General features: G+C 31.2%; 3 protein-coding genes across 5 annotated transcripts; 1 reads left to right on the top strand and 2 right to left on the bottom strand.

Moving 5' to 3' along the window:
• Positions 1-2,528: 2,528 nt before the first annotated feature.
• On the top strand, positions 2,529-6,460 carry LOC123921764 (immune-associated nucleotide-binding protein 9-like). Its single transcript, XM_045974432.1, has 6 exons — positions 2,529-2,658; positions 3,354-3,633; positions 4,196-4,473; positions 4,649-4,813; positions 4,899-5,033; positions 6,022-6,460. The coding sequence occupies exons 2-6, from the start codon at positions 3,366-3,368 to the stop codon at positions 6,220-6,222; spliced, it is 1,047 nt and encodes a 348-aa protein (XP_045830388.1). The 5' UTR covers positions 2,529-2,658; positions 3,354-3,365; the 3' UTR covers positions 6,223-6,460.
• Positions 6,461-8,427: 1,967 nt separating this feature from the next.
• Positions 8,428-10,165, bottom strand: LOC123921768. Of its 3 annotated transcripts, none has more exons than XM_045974436.1 (2): positions 10,029-10,165; positions 8,428-8,711 (listed from the first exon to the last, which is right to left on the bottom strand). In XM_045974436.1, the coding sequence occupies exon 2, from the start codon at positions 8,701-8,703 to the stop codon at positions 8,428-8,430; it is 276 nt and encodes a 91-aa protein (XP_045830392.1). In that variant the 5' UTR covers positions 8,704-8,711; positions 10,029-10,165. The 3 variants fall into 3 exon arrangements, with proteins under 3 accessions (XP_045830392.1, XP_045830393.1, XP_045830394.1); XM_045974437.1 differs by having other exon boundaries at positions 8,428-8,734; positions 10,029-10,122; XM_045974438.1 differs by having other exon boundaries at positions 8,428-8,717; positions 10,036-10,107.
• A 962-nt stretch (positions 10,166-11,127) lies between these two features.
• On the bottom strand, positions 11,128-14,031 carry LOC123921767. The gene is made up of 2 exons (XM_045974435.1): positions 13,809-14,031; positions 11,128-11,661 (listed from the first exon to the last, which is right to left on the bottom strand). The coding sequence occupies exons 1-2, from the start codon at positions 13,879-13,881 to the stop codon at positions 11,417-11,419; spliced, it is 318 nt and encodes a 105-aa protein (XP_045830391.1). The 5' UTR covers positions 13,882-14,031; the 3' UTR covers positions 11,128-11,416.
• Between the last annotated feature and the right edge of the window lie 2,789 nt (positions 14,032-16,820).

Below are 16,820 nucleotides of genomic sequence, written 5' to 3'. Positions count from 1 at the left end.
ATAAACTCCCACGTATGAATGGATATGAAGCGGAGGCATATGGTAATGTTTTAATTGAAGCGTCTGTTTTAATTGAAGCGCCTCTGCTTCATTTTATTTTTTGTATTTATTTTTTTACTTCATTTAGTCTTGTCTACCTTCCCCCAAATTTAGTGGCAGGATAATAGGTTAGAGAACAAGAACATGTAAGTACTATAATATTAAGGATAAGGATTGGAAAGAGTTGTACCAAAAAAATTAGCATTACTTTTTTTACATATTCTCTTGAAACTATTTTTTTTGTCTAAATTGGATATCATTCGTGGGTAACTGTAGAGACTAAGCCCTTGAATCTTGTGGGACTCAAATGAGTGGCAAATTCTCTCTATAAATTTTAACGCTGCATGTCAAAGTCATATATCGAACTTCAGCCCTTGGTTGTTAATAAGGAATGCAACTCTTATTATTGGAACCATATTCTCTTTATCCTTTCTCGTATATCTGTTGTTAACGTGACATTCTAAGCTTGTTTTGATTTTGATTTTTTTTTTCTTTGGTAGACGTGTTTTGATTTTTCTTGAATGCATTTGAATTCTCAAAAATTTGATAATGTATTTGGATTGATATTTGTTACTAAAATATATATGCGCATATAAATATTTTATATTTATTTTTATGTAGTGTTCCGCTTATATACGACACATTTGTTTTGTAGTTTATCTTTTATCTGTTTCTATTCGTCTTGTGCAGAGACTTGATTATTAATAATAATATATTTACCATTCAAAAATAAAAATAAAAATAAAAATATGTATACTACTACTCCCTCTATTTTTTTTAAGAGTTTTTTCAGAACAGTAACACTAAATTAACAAAGTGTATTTTTGCACCTCATCTTCCAATTATACTCTAATTTTAATAAACCAATAAATTCTTATTTTTTTACGCACACTTTCTCTTTCCAATAAATTTAATATATTACTCGTATGTACAAAAGAAAAAGAAAATTTTAATATGTTATGTACCCAAAAAAAACTTTAGTTTTCCAAATATACATCATTAATTAGTTTTATCGAAAAACATAAGAGTAATTAACAATAGATATAATTGATAAATCGTACCTTTAAAATACCTAAACAACAATTAAATATGAACGCTAAATCTGACGTCAAAAGACACTAAAAAAACACATGGAGTAGTTTTTAATAGTGATTTAAATAGAGACTATGAACCATTTTCTTTTAATCTAATATTACTACCAATTTTTTTTATTTACTAATTTGTCCTTATTTGTTTTAATAATATTTTAAAATTTATATAATTCATTGTAATTTTACTCTATTAATAAAATATGAACAAAAATAAAAATATGAATTTATGCATAAAAATAGAAAGAAAAAAAATTATAAAAAAACAGAAACAATAAAAAGATTATGGTCAATAAAGAAAAAGATTACAAAAAAAATATAGAAATAATAAAATTAATATGCATAAAAATAGGAACATAGAAACATAAACAATTTTACTATTCACTCCGTCTCAAAATAATAGTCATAATTTGACCGTATGCACTATTCATATAAGCTACTTTGACCATATTTTTTTTACTAATGTATAAAGATAAATATTAACATATGAGATCTTGTTAGATTTGTCTAGATTAGTACTATCAAAATATCAATTTTTAATAATTTTTAATAATACACAACAAAAGATATTCACTATCAAAATTGTGCATCGGCAAGTGTGCAGTGTTAAAATGTGACAATTATTTTGAGACGGATGGAGTACCAAACTTAGTAATTTGTCTTTATCAATTTTAATATAGTTCCAAAATCAACTATAATTAATCTCCATCGTCAATTTTAAATCAGATGGCTAAGACGTGTCAAATCCAGCCCATTAAAGTATTGATCATCAAGATCATTTTTTTATAAAAATAAAAAAATAAAAAAAAGATCATTTCTTTATAATCACTTTTTCTTTTTTTGGTAGAAATAATCACTTTTTCTTTTCTTTTTTAAGTTGTTCCGAATTTCTAGAAGTATACAGTACAGTATAGTTTATTTATTTTTTTGGTTATAATGCTCCGGTTCCTAAGGGAAAGGGGTAGTTCAGAGTTCGGCAGCAAGGTAAGTAAAATCTGACTAAGAAATTGTTCCATCCAGAATTTGAACTCGGGTTCTTTCGAAATCCATTTTTAGAGAAGTTTATTAACCACTTAAGTACTTGGTTTGGTTAGTATAAGAGCATCCACAATGGAGAATTCTAATTTTGAGTACCTAAGTGGGTTCCACGTGTATATATCATTCATTTATAATTTTTTAATAATAGTACCTAATAAGCACTCAATCTCTCAAACCCAGCATTTCTTAAAAAATTCTAAACAGGTCCCACAAATAACTCAACATCTCATCAATAACTCAACATCTTTATAAATAGATCACACAAATTCTATTAAGTACTATGAGAGAGAATGTTTATTTAAGAAGTAGTACCTATTTAATACTAAAATCTGTTGTACTCCAATAATAGTATCTAATAAGTATCTTGAGTACCTATTAGTTACTACACCATTATTGGAGACGGTAGTGTTTAGTTTTCGTGTTGCTTGGGTTTTGTTTTCTTCACTCTTTCACTTCTTCCTTGCTTCGTTCCGAAAACGCTTTCTCCTTTCAGGTTAGAACAACAAACTTCAATTCTACCTTCTTTTCTTCATACCAATTCTTCGATTTCATCATTGTTATAGTTCAATTTTCTATCTTTTATTAATCAATTTGTTTTTCCTATCTTTCAATATCTCATAATCTACATAACCTAGGTATGTGTCTTTTGATATTCCTGTAACGATTTGGCTTAACTATATGAATTCAATTTGCAATTTGTGTTTGTAATATGTTTTTAGGGTTTATCCTGTTTGTTCAGTGTAGCTATAAACCCTGCAACAAACTCTCGATTCAACAAATTTTAGTTTAGTTTGTTATTTAGGGTTTGTTTGGATTGCATTATTTGAGTTTACTGGCATAAGTTTTGTGATATTGTTCGGAAGAACTTATGAAAACAGCTTATGATAATTTTAGTAAGTTTTTTTTTTTTTTAAGCTTATTTTCATAAGTTTTCCAATATAGCTTATGAAAACAGCTTATGTAAAATCAATTTATCTTTTTTCTATTAATATAGCTTATGTAAGGTCATACTTAAAGCTAATCATGATAAGTGTTTGTGCTATAAGCTGCAAATAAGTTGTTTATTGGCTTGATTTGAATATTGATTGACTAGTTACTATTTATGCATCTTCTTGATACTTGAATTTTCCATATTGTTTAGTGACTTTAGGTTTTTTTTTTTTTTTTAACCAATTTGGTTTTCTTCAGTGAGTTGAGTTTATGATGGGGGGAAGTTATGTTGAAGATGATTGGGAATTTGCGTCGTCCTCATCGACAGCTAGTGAGGTTCCGATATTATCTAAGGAGGTTCGGACAGTGGTTTTAGTTGGACGTACTGGCAATGGGAAGAGTGCAACTGGTAATAGTATTCTTGGAGATAAGGTCTTTAAGTCAAGGGCTAGCTCGTCCGGTGTTACCGCCTCTTGTGAAATGCAGACAGCTGAGTTGAATAATGGTGGACTGATTGTCAATGTTATTGACACTCCAGGTAAAGGAAGTGTTATCTTTCGCCTTGTTTTGAAGGGAGGTTAAACCCCAATTTGGGGCACTGAAAAAAGGGTCTTAGCACTTTCTTTATTAGATCTCTTAAATAAGGGATAACTTGTCATAAAACCCTTTACAAAAAAAGGAGATGATTTTCATGTTTGTTACAAGAGTTTAAATATTTTTTGTACCGAAAATTAAATTAACTTTCACATTCCTATGTTTTTCATTCTCAAAAGAGAGGTTGGGACGTTGGGAAAGTAGATTTTGTGAGATCGGAATGAAATTTGATGTGTGGAACCTATTTTCTTAACCTCAACCTGCACTATTGGAAAAAATTCACAGGGATGTTATAAATTTGGAAACGTATTTTTTAATAATGCACTAATATTCTTATCGTAATGTTTTTTGGAATGTCAATTGCATTGATTTATATAACATGAAGCAAGTACTAACCATTGTTTTCTTTGAGTTATGAAACATGTTGGGATTGTGATTGCTTAACTGTTTCCTTACGCTTCTTGAAAAGTTTGTGTATCCCTTTAACCTTAAAAGTTTTTTTACAGGATTATTTGACGTTTCTATTGAATCTGAGTTTATTGGGAAAGAAATAGTCAAGTGCATTGACTTTGCTAAGGACGGTATCCATGCTATCCTTGTAGTGTTATCTGTTAGATCACGATTTAGTGAGGAAGAAGAAAATGCTCTGCGTAGTTTGCGAACATTATTTGGAAGCAAAATTGTTGACTACATGATTGTGGTCTTCACGGGAGGAGATGATTTAGAAGATAATGACGAGACACTGGACGATTATTTGGGCCGTGAATGTCCAGAGACTTTAAAGGTTTTATTTGTATTATAGTTTAGATTAACTGCTATTTCTTTCTGTTTATTAGATTTTTTAATCTTTATTTCTTTCAGAGACTTTAAAGGCTGTTTCTATTGTTTACTTTTCTGGTTAATAAATCCTTAAATGGTAAACCATTGGTAATCTTTAATCGACTTCAAATATATTGTAGGAATTCCTTACTTTGTGTGGGAATCGTTGTGTTCTCTTTGACAACAAGACAAAGGATGAAAAGAAGCAATCTGAACAAGTTCAACGACTTCTCTCTTTTGTAAACACGGTAGTATCAAACAATGATGGGCGTCCTTATACAGATGAGTTATTTACTGAATTAAAGGTAGAGATTTTGCAAATTTCACAATCTTGTTTCTTAAATCTTGGAAACGTGTCATGATATAAGTGAATTCATCTTTTGATTGCAGAAAGGAGCAATGAAACTGCACCGTGATCAAAGGAAGGTTGATTCCATGGAAGGATACTCAGAAGCACAAATATCAGGGTTTAAAAAGCTTATGCAACAATCATATGATGACCAGCTAAAACAAATTACTGAGATGGTACCTTTCCAATATCCATCATCATTTCATCTTGATGTTTAACTTAATTTTCTGAAAGTTTAACATGGTGACACTTTAAATTTTATTTTATTTTTAAAATTCTTATTGCACCTTTATACACCATTCTTCTGCTTCTCTTTTTCCCACACCTCTACAATTCTTTTCATGCCTAATCTGAGATCACACAATATAGCCTTTTGGGCTTGAAGCATTATGGATTGAACTTTATAACACTTAGTCATATATACTTCTGCAGCAGTTATTAGGAGGTCAGGGAAATTAAATATGCAAGTAGATATTGATCAATGGATTTAAGCATCAAATTGTAAAACCAAGTTTGACATCACATCTTGATCATAAAAATCATGGACTCGAATTGTTGAATATATGTTGTTTTTTTATTCATATAGTCCTTACTCAACTCCTTCCTAATTGATGTCAAACTTGAATATCTAACAATATGAATTGACTTTTAAGTTGAGACCATAGAGGACACATTTACAGTATAGTTTGATATATTTGAAATATGCATTAGGGATCAAAAGGCATAAATTTTTAGAATTTGATAAAGTTGGGGTGGGTAGATGAGCCTCTGATTTTAAGGGTTTGTATTATAACAACTGCTATTTGAGTAGAAAAAATAAGATTGAGGTTGAAGTTTTGGATCTTGTTAGGTGGGGAAAGGTGCGAATGAAATATATTTGAACATAATTTAAAAAGAATTGGCAACACATCACACATGAATTGGAGTCCTAACATATGAAAGTAGAATGGAAAAGCTGTTGCTAAGAATACAGCAAATAAATGACAATGTCATTCTTTATTTCTTATCTAATGCATTCTTCTTGTTTGTTCTAAACTTGGACTCTGTTTAGAAGATCCCAACTCCTGAATAGTATTCACATTGCAGGATATGATATAGTATCTTACATACGTAGTTGAATATTTCCCTTAGTACTTGTATTTGATCAATTATATGGTTTTGTAGATTGAGTCAAAGTTGAAGGAGGCAACTACAAGGCTTGAGAAACAATTGGCAGAAGAGCACATTGCAAGACTAAAAGCAGAAGCTGGTGCAAAGATAGCTCAAAAGAAATCAGACGAAGAAATACGAAAACTAAGAGAGCATCTTGATAAGGCTCATGAAGAACTCCGCAACCGAGGTGGCGGCGGATGTACCATTCTGTGATCATAGCCACTTCAAAGTTTCAAAAAGTTTAATTTTTCTTTTGAATCGTGACATCTTGCTGCTTTTCTTAGTACTTTGTGTATAAATAAATGCCGCGACTACTGTGCACTTATTGTTATTCTGTGTTGATATCGCATGTTATGGATTGAAGATCTTTTCTATTCTGGATTACACTCCTCTATTTTAATACGCTTATATTAATTTTATATACCATTAATAAGGCTATTTATTCTTGCTATATGAGTGTATGTACAATGTGTATAAAATGTGTTTTTGAAACTTCTTTAGGACAGAATATGCCTGAGCTAGACTGATTGGAACATTTTTTGACATGTTCAATGAGCAGGTCAAATAGAGCTAGATTTTGTAAAACATGTACAAATTAACAATATATATGGCCATTCTTAAATTCTGGGAAAAATTAGGGCCAGTTTCATTGACCATAGATGGATTTTAATTTTGCACTTTAACCTCCCATGTTACTCTTAGGCCTCTAAAGTTCCGTTTTTGCCCTTTGAGAATGGTTTGGATTCTATTTTTTAAAACCAAATTTTAGTTCTGAAAACAGATTTTGCTTGTTGCAGTTTAGAAAATAGAACCCGAACTAGTTTGGAAAATAGAATCTAAACCAGACATTAGTATTTAAAACTTACATTTTTTTTGTAACAGGAAAAATAGGTTTAAGCACAAATATGCATGCTTTTGTGTTCAAGCTTGCCAGTAGTTTGGAATCTACATTCCAAACTTTATATTTTACTGGTTCAGATTCTATTTTCTGAACTTGTTATAATTTAGAAAATTTAAATTGATACTTGTAAAATCAATGAATATACTACTTGCTTTGTCTTAACTCCTAAGCCCGACAAAAAAAATAGGAAAGCATTAACCAAAATTTTGTGTCTAAATGTTTGTGTCTATCTAAGACTATGTAAATAGGTTGAGGATATAAAGACGGCTTAGCGATTGTGATGGAGCGAGGTAAGGAGTGAAGTGATAAAATTAAAAGGTTGAGGATTCGAGGTAAGGAGTGAAGTGATAAGAAGGATGAGGGTTCTATCTCGACGAGAGATGAAACACTAGTATATACTAACATGCTAAGTTACTAACATTTGTCATTCCAAAATAGGGAGATGAAACACCCATAAAACAGATAGAAAGCCAGGAAAAGTTATTGGGAAATAATTTAATTTCTCATTTTTCAATGGACAAAAGTCTAATATAACACCATAGTTCTATGGAAACTTTATTTGAAACACCAATATACTCATTACAAACCCGGGGTGGTCAATTCAACATGCAACCAGACAGAAGATTAAACAATGAAGGATATCAAATTCCTACTTTTTCACTAACAATGCTTGTTCGTTGAGACAAGTTCAACACCACTGCAATAAAAACACAAAACAAAAAACCAAATATGAGTACAGAAGACAATGCATGAGCATAACAAAGGTATTACAATTCTGACTAAAACTAAACCCTCCTCATTAAACTTTCAACATACTATGATTGAAATAGATTTATAAATTCTCACACAAAAAAATGATTCATAAATTAAGGCAAATATATAGGAAAACTATGCTGGTGTCCAAAATGGCATTGCAATAAAGGAACAATTCAAAGCAGTATAAAATTATCATACATGTTATCGTTAGTTAAAAGGAAAAAGAGAGAAATTAAGAAAACAATGCATCTATCTTAAAGTCAATAACTAATAGAATTTGATATGATATATGCAAAGTTTCACCATCAACTCTCATTCAAACAACCAAATCCTTGTTTGAGTAAACAAAATAATTTAGCACTTATAGCATAAGCACATATGATAAAAGAGTTTATGTTACGGTAAAAAAAAAAGAGTTTATGTATAAACTATTTCTATAACAAGATAAAATAAAGCCAAATCGTATTCATACAAGCTATAAGCTGTTTGTATAAGCTATTCTGAAGAGCATATGGAAATAAGCTGAAAATAGCTTATGGACACATTGTAAACTCATTACATAAACTCTCCCTAATGGTCCTACAACTGGTTATTTATGCTAGTAAACAGGCTCAAATAAGTTAATCCAAGCAGAGTGTTTAACGCTCAAATGAACAAATAGAATATCATCAATGAGAACAACACCTAAAATAGCCCTTTTGCATTCACAAATTTCACACAAGAGATAATAATATATATTAGGGATTTGAAGAACAATAACCTCATTTAGGTGTGGCAGGGTAGTGTTGAAGGATATCATCATAAGGGTCTCTTCGACCAGCAACTTGGCTAATTTGTGCATCCCAAGCAAGCTGAGAATTGTGGCGCTCGAATGTCCAAAACCCATATGGTCGCATAGGGTAACTCCACATCTCTTTCGTCTTTGCACATCTGTCCTTCGTCTTATACACATGTTCCCTAAATCTACGATCTCTTTCCTTTGGATCTTCCATCAGTTTCAATACCAAGTTCTCAGCAAACTCCATTATGAAACCCATCTTTTCTTCTGAAGAAAAAAATGTCAAGGGACTAAAATCAAAATTAGTTCAAAGGTCAGTGACTAAAACCATAAATAACCCTTATTTGAGAGCTACTTTAAATTCTAAAGATTGAGCCCATTAAATTCTTAACTTTACTTGAGAGCTACTTTACCCACCCTCCTATTTCTAGACTACAGATGTCCAGAAGTAAACTTTCAGATGAAAAAAAAATAATTTGTTAGAAAGTATACTTCCAGACGACACAAAATGTGTATTTTATTTTCCAGATGTGTACTTGCAAATTGACTTTGGATAATGAGAAAAATCGCTTCTATTTATTTATCAAACTACTACCCTTCAAACTATCATGATAGAGAATCGACCTGAAGATCCACAACAAAGACACAGTGAGCCCATTAAACTCTTAACTTTATATACAGCTACTAATGACTCTTGTGTTACAAAAACCACCTGTCTATGTTGTTAATGTCAGATAGCGGCGCGTAGCGCAGATCCTCAGAAATGCTATAGCGGTAAGGAGGAATGCTATAGCGGTAGCGGAAAGCAGCCTTATAGCATAGCAGAGAGGTGGTCTAACGCTACGCTATAGCGCCGCTATTAACATCATAGCCACATGTGTTTGGAAGTAGACTAGGACTGAAAAAATAATCATGTTTTTGTTCAGAATATCCACTACCAGAAAGAGTTAGATTGAGCTAGTAAAGAACCTTTTAAACCTCTCCATAATTCCCGAATCAAGTGCTACAAGATCCCAAGTTTTTAGAAAAACCACAAATCTAACAACCTTCTATATCTCTAATTATGACAATTTTCATAAAAAAAATTCAGCTTATTTTCATAAGTTTTTTTTTTTTGACTTAAGCTTATTTTCATAAGTTCTCCAATATAGCTTATGAAAACAACACATAGCATATATAAAAACAATGTATCTTTATTTTCTCGTTTGAAATAAAAATAGCTTACGTAAGCTTATACGCTTGTGCTATAAGCTACTACAACAAATAAACTATTAATCCAAACAGGCCCTTAATTAATATTCGACAACCCTATATTGTGTTGTGTGTGGCAAACATTTCAAGATCTTTCCAGAAACTAAAACATTAATCAATAATTCAATATACCTACAATCCAACATAACAAAATTGATTTGAATATAATTTTCTGTTGCGACACTAAAAGAGCTTTAAAGGCATCATTGAAGAAATTAAGACATTTATTTACACAATAAGATCAATTACAAGATACAGAAACATAGCTTCAGAATCAAATTACAACATAATGAAGGAATTAACAGATAGATATTTGAGAGAAAGATTGCGTACCTGAAAGGTCGAGATGTAATTGCTGTGTGTGTGTGAGAAATGAACAAGATGATGATGATGCCAGAGAAACGCGAAACTTTTCTAGTAAATTTACATAATATTTTTTTTTTTTGACAAAAAATAAAATATTAAACAATCAAATTTTTTATTTTATTTTTTAGAATACTTGAAAATGTTAAACAATGAGCCCAATAGATATTAGGCTTAATTAGTGTATTGATCCCGGTGTACTTAACAATAAAAATACTCGAAGTTTATAACAAAAGATTTAAAATAAGGCATAAAATAACGCATAAAATCAAACTTTTCTAATCAAAACAGACACCTAGACAAAGCAACAGACACACACCTAGATAAAGCAATGAGTTAAACCAACACACTTTCAAATCGCAAATAAATTTTTTTTTGTTAGACTTCAACCACCACCAAAATATAGTTTTTACCTTATCGAGAAACACCTCGACCAATACTTGTGAGCAAAAAACTTCAATTTGATCTTAACTTTAAAATATTCATAAAATCAGAGATTTATTTCAGAGCTGTCATACAAAATTAAACATTAATTTGATGATTTACTCATTTTATCTCGTATATCTTCCCACCTACAAACCATCCAATATTTCAATTCTACCCATTTTGCATATTTTGCATTTACCTTTTTACACTTTATTATTTCACCTTTCTTTTCAACTTTTTTCGGACATGTGAGTTCATTCCACATCAAGTGTTCCACTGATTTCACTGCCAGAGTTCTAGGAGCATAGAAGGCAATTCAAATACCCTCTACATGGGTCAGTGCAGTAACCGCTTATTGACCGTGGGGCGTTCCAATCGGACAGTTTAAAAAAAATTGACCAAAACTTCATATTTTATAAAATCGGAATATCCCTTTATTATGGACCGTCTAGAATCAATGACTACACAGACTGCACGCAGACATTGACTGCATAGAATCCGGATCTTGTCTAATAGCAGAAGAGTAACATAACCATTTTAGTATTTTAGTCTATACTACAAAAAGGAAATCAAATGTGATCATATTTGTACAGCACCATATAAAAGGAATAGAATTTGAAGCCATTGTGTTATCAGTATCACCTTAGACAAACTTTTGATTGATATCCTCTTATTAAGTAGAATAGAATCAACATATATGATTTACAAAATGATTATACAATGATAAAATATAAAGTGCTTCAAGCTGTTCTCATCAATAAGTGATCAAAATGGCCTAAATCTCCCTTGCTAAATCATGAGAGGAACAAACTGGTGACAAGCTAACGGCGAATTCAGACTTTTCAAAATTACATGTACTGGAGTTTGAATGAAAAAAGAGCATGGTCTTGTCGATGTGCAAATTTTCTAGTGTGAATGAATGAGATAAGTTGTTAATCCCTCATACCAAGTTCAACCTCAAGTTCATCGTCATCTTCAAACAGCTTCAAAAGACGAGCATGTTGTTCTTCTCTCTTCTTCCTTTGCCATAATTTAAAAAGAAAAACACTGAATGCTATGACTGCTACCACACCGAGGAATACAATAAGTATCTTGAGACCAGTAGAAGAACCACTTGAAACATGTTCACTTGCATCTTTATTTTCATTTTTGGAATCAGATGAGTTGTCGGCTAGGCCTTCAAGGAAACAAAATGTCTAGTAAGAAATCAAATCATAAATAATTTTGAAGCACAACTTTTTTATTCATTCCTATGGGTATGTCGATCTGCAATGCGACACAATTACCTCCTGTTACGCCTTATTAAATCAGATAGACGCAATAAGAGTAATGCCCTCAACAACCACAAGCTTTCAACACATATAGTTATTGTTACTAATTCAGAAACAAGCATAATCATGGAGAAGCAACTGCTATTGTTCTATCGAGATTAATGATATCCTTGCAGGACATGGACTCTTCTCTTGTAGATTAAACCACTCTCATCACTTTTTTCTATTTATTATTTCAACAAGTGGCTGGAATACCAAGGCAACTTTACTTGTGGTTTCAGAAAAGAATGAGTAAGGTTTTGGATGAAACCAATTTTTAAAGATAAACACCTCACAATCACAACAAAGATCAACCTAAAAATCACTCACCACAAAGAGATCAACTTAAAAATCACTTACTATTACGACTTTTTAATTAAATTCTGGTCAACACTATCCTTTGGAATAAGAGATGCATTTGCATTTTTACCGCATAGTAATAATATGCTGGATGAAGGTAACAGGAGTGAAGGGGGCAAACCAAGGTTAGACTTTTATCAACTGGAAAAATCTGATATAAAATCTGAGATTATCTGCGTGATATGCTGGCAATTGTTGATGGCTGTCATGGTCTGTTATAGTTTAACAGGTGGTTATCGTTTAATAGTTATTGGGTCGCCTGACATGGATAATGTAATTGAGTTGTTAAATTTGTTTTATCCTTTTAAGAACTTTAATACTTGTGACTCCACAAGTTCAATTCTTTAACATCTTGTTACTATAGACAAAATTATTTGTTAATGTAAAAGAACTGATTCTAATTATACAAGAATCATAGTTGCAGGCTGGTATTAATCTCTCTTCAATGTTTTTTAATGACAAACGTTAGTGTAGTTAGCATAACGCTGGGTGAGGATCAAACCATCCATCTTCTTATCAGACTACTCCATAACTTCTTCACCCTAATCACAAAGTGAATCTTATATCTCCCATCTCCCTCTAAACGGCGATACTCGACAAAACAAGTTCATAACAGAAAAAACTAGTAAGAACCTTGCGTCACAAAGGCTCTTATCTTAGGTATCAATTAACTCCTCCACCCTAACCACCAACACAATCTTATATCTCTCATCTTCCCCAAAACAGGCGATACTCACCAAAACAAGTTATTAACTAAAAAACCAAGTAAGAACAGGCGTCACAGATGCTATCGGGCATCAAAGTATTACAAAGACAGAGTTCAATACTCACCAACTTAACTAAAAAACCAAGTAAAGAACCCAGCGTTACAGATGCTCTTAGGCATCAAAGTATTTACAAGAATTGTAGTTACATGTTGGCATTAATCTATCTACAATGTTTTTTAATGCCAAACGTTAGTGTAGTTAGCATTATGTTGGGGTGAGGATCAAACCCTCGATCTTCTCATCAGTCTACTCCTTAACTACTTCCACCCTTATGACCAACCCAATCTTATATCTCTCATCTCCCTCTAAACAGTGATACTCAACAAAACAGGTTCATAACAAAAAAACTGGTAAGAACCTTGTGTCACAAAAGCTCTTAGGTATCAATTAACTCCTCCACCCTAAACACCAACCCAATCTTATATCTCTCATCTTCCCCAAAACAGGCGATAGTGATACTAACCAAACAAGCTCTTAACTAAAAAACCAAGTAAAGAACCTGGCATAACAGATACTCTTAGGCATCAAAGTAATTCCAAGACAGAGTCACATATCTCACAACAAACTCACAAAATAGTGAAATTTCCAAACCTAAAACACTTGCATCTCAAATTCTCCACCATACCCACTATCTAAAACTAACAAAAAAAGAATCTTTCCAACACTATTTCATGCATAAACCAAAACACCATCTAAAAATTTCATCTTTAAACAACAATTCAACAACTATTCAGACTATCCCAATTAACAAATAAACAAAAAACCTAGAAGAAAAAAAACAAAAAATCAGAAATTGACAAATACCCACAAATCAAAATTGATTTCTAACTAACTAATCAATGAAATTATGAACAATATGAACATAAAACAGAAAGAAAAAGGTATACCAGAAAGAAATTGCAGATAGAAAGAGATCAAGGCAAAGAGGAAAGGGTTTCTGAGAGATCTTTGGGTTTGCATGATGGTTGTGTTGTAACAGGAGTTGAGATGTTACTTGAATTCAAAGTATTTGTTGTTCGCTGCGATCTAACATAACATCAAATTCAATTCCAGCTACGTTTTTTGCTTTTCCTTTGTTTTTCTAACAACGCAACCACGATACTTTATTATATTTATACCTAATTTTCGCACACTTTTAATTCAACTTTTTTTTTTTTTTTTTTATATTTAAAACATATGCATCTGTCAATATTCAATAAAAATCTACTATTTTGTCAGAAATAAAAATCAAATCTATTATTTTGCTACATTATCTTATTTTTGAACGTTTGTTTTGAAATTAATTGTGTGATATAGAAGAACATTAAATGTATAAATATTTTACACTGAATATGTCCAATAAACTCATTTTTATTTTGTTTTTTGAGAAAATTATTCTTTATTTTTTTTCTTTTAATTTTTTCTTTTATTTCAACTTATGTTTACAAATTTAATCAAATAAATAATTTTAAATTCAGAATCAACTAGTACTAATTCAAGTTTGGAATAAATAATTAAACATTAAATTGAGTCGAATGAAACTATGTGATTGTTTTTCTCTATTATGTTGAAAGGTCGTTTCAGCATAACAGAGAACAATCTCACAACAATTCGATTTATCCTTGAATTAAGCCCACATGGGTTGAGGTTGTCTCATCATCAAACTTGCATTTTTACTATTAAACTTGACCCAAACCAACTAATTTGCCGTTTATAAAATTACAAATAATTTTTTATAGAAAAACATACATTTTCTAAAAAGTTCTAAAAAACTTGGAATACCATACCATTTAATACAATTGTGACACATTTTTAACACTTAAATTGTATAAAACACACTCATCTATAATCATAACATTGACGAAGTTGAATCTCATGATTTAGAGGGAGCAGTGGGTTGTGGTAGAAGAAAAAGGATCAGAACTTATGAGAAATTGTGAGGGTTTTTTTTTTGTAAAGGAAATTGTGAGGTTTAAATAATTAAAGAATTGAGAAAGTTGAGCGTTAAGCCCTCATTGATATAAAAAAAAATGAGAAAGTTTGAGAAACTAGCGGTAGTACCAACTCAATTCTATACAATTATGATTATTATTTTTTATTTAAAACAATAATAGTAGCAAATAGTAATAATTTACTTAAAAAAGCAACAATAATAAATATAAGTGCTTATAAAAAAACAATACTATAAATATAAGTATCACATCACCGAGTTGGATCAACAAATTTAAAAAGTAAAATATAATATCTGAAGTGATTACATGTCAATACATCAAGTTTAGTCGGATTCCACCGACAAATGAATTGATTCATGTAATTAATAGATTGGGTTAGATAAATGGATTTATGGGTCGACCCGTAACCATGATTCATGTAATTAATGGATTGGGTTATGTCATTGGAATGAATGTCATAAAATAATCAAGAGTCAAATTCTTAAAAGTTTGTAAATTTATTAACTTTAATTTTAATTTGATTTTCTGGGATGCCCCATGTTGGCAAATTATGTCATTGCCTTTTGACTGAATCATACATCCTCACAAGAAAATATATTTTACTATGCGACAATCACATCACAATGCTATCTTAATTTCCCACGATCAAGTTCTTTGACTCAACACTAACATATTGAGCTGAGGTGAATTTGTTCCCTCGGGGAAAATGACATGAAACAAGAATCTCAAAGTTTGCAATATGTCTCTGTTAAAGATCAAGTGTTACATATGCCTTCTAAGCCTCTTGCTACTATTAAGGGATCATTATGCTACAAAATATTAAAAAAAAAAGGCATTAATTATTTATTTTTTTATAAAAAAACTATTTTGCCTTTAGGGATGGCAATTTGACTCATACCCAGAGGGTACCCGCAAAAATTACCCACAACGGGTAGGGTAAAAACCCGCATTTTGGGTACGGGCACGGGTATGGGTAATTACCCGCAAAAATGAACGGGTATGGGTGCGGGTACGGGTACCTTAGTACCCACCCCGCCCCATACCCGCATAATATATATTTATTTATTTTATTTATTTTATTTATATTATTATATTATAATATATGTAAATCAATTTAAAACAATAAAACTCTACTAAACTATTACATATTTTTAATAAAAATGTTTATTTATAACATAATATAAAAATAATGTGAATATTTAACATAAATATGAACTTTAACATAAGGTTAGTAATAATTTTGTTTATAATTTTCATTAGCCAATATTAAAATCTTTGAAATTTTTTTAATTCTATTAAAATTATATGATATTTTATAATTGATCAATTTATTTTTAGTAAAAATGCGGGTAACGGGTACGGGTATGGGTACCTAGGTACCCATAGGGTATGGGGACGGGGGTAAATGTTGTTACCCACGCGGGTATGGGGATGGGTACGGGTATTTTTTCAATCCGCGGGTATGGGGATGGGTACTATAGTACCCTACCCATACCCTACCCATTGTCATCCCTATTTGCCTTTGTTTACTGTAATAATTAATAAAGGAAACATTGAAAAGAAAACAGTTGTCATACTCATCAAAGAGTGGACAACATTACTCTCCTTCGAGGCTTCCACAAAAGATTCGGGGTTCGATTCATAGAGTAGCTTATTCAGGAAGTAGTCCAACCCTCGTAAAAATAACTCAAATGTTTCGTTGCCGACTCAATAATTAGTTTCGTAACAGGCTCAAGAAACTTAAGCTGTGTTGGAAACCTTGAGGTGCCTACTGAAGTCAAAATCATTCCTAATTACAGTGAGTTAGAAAAGAAAGAAAAAAAAAAAACTCAGTTGTTAAAATTGTTTATTATAAGCTACTCATAACATTTTTTTGACAAAAAAAATAAAGCTTCATTCATTCAAATGTAATTGAGATAATAAGTTACGACATTGCCTATCCATATTTTGACATCAGTAATAGCACTA

Source organism: Trifolium pratense, linkage group LG4 (assembly GCF_020283565.1).
Source record: "Trifolium pratense cultivar HEN17-A07 linkage group LG4, ARS_RC_1.1, whole genome shotgun sequence".
Taxonomy (NCBI): domain Eukaryota; kingdom Viridiplantae; phylum Streptophyta; class Magnoliopsida; order Fabales; family Fabaceae; genus Trifolium; species Trifolium pratense.
The sequence above is the reverse complement of the archived record's forward strand: the minus strand, read 5'-3'. Positions and strand labels throughout refer to the sequence as shown.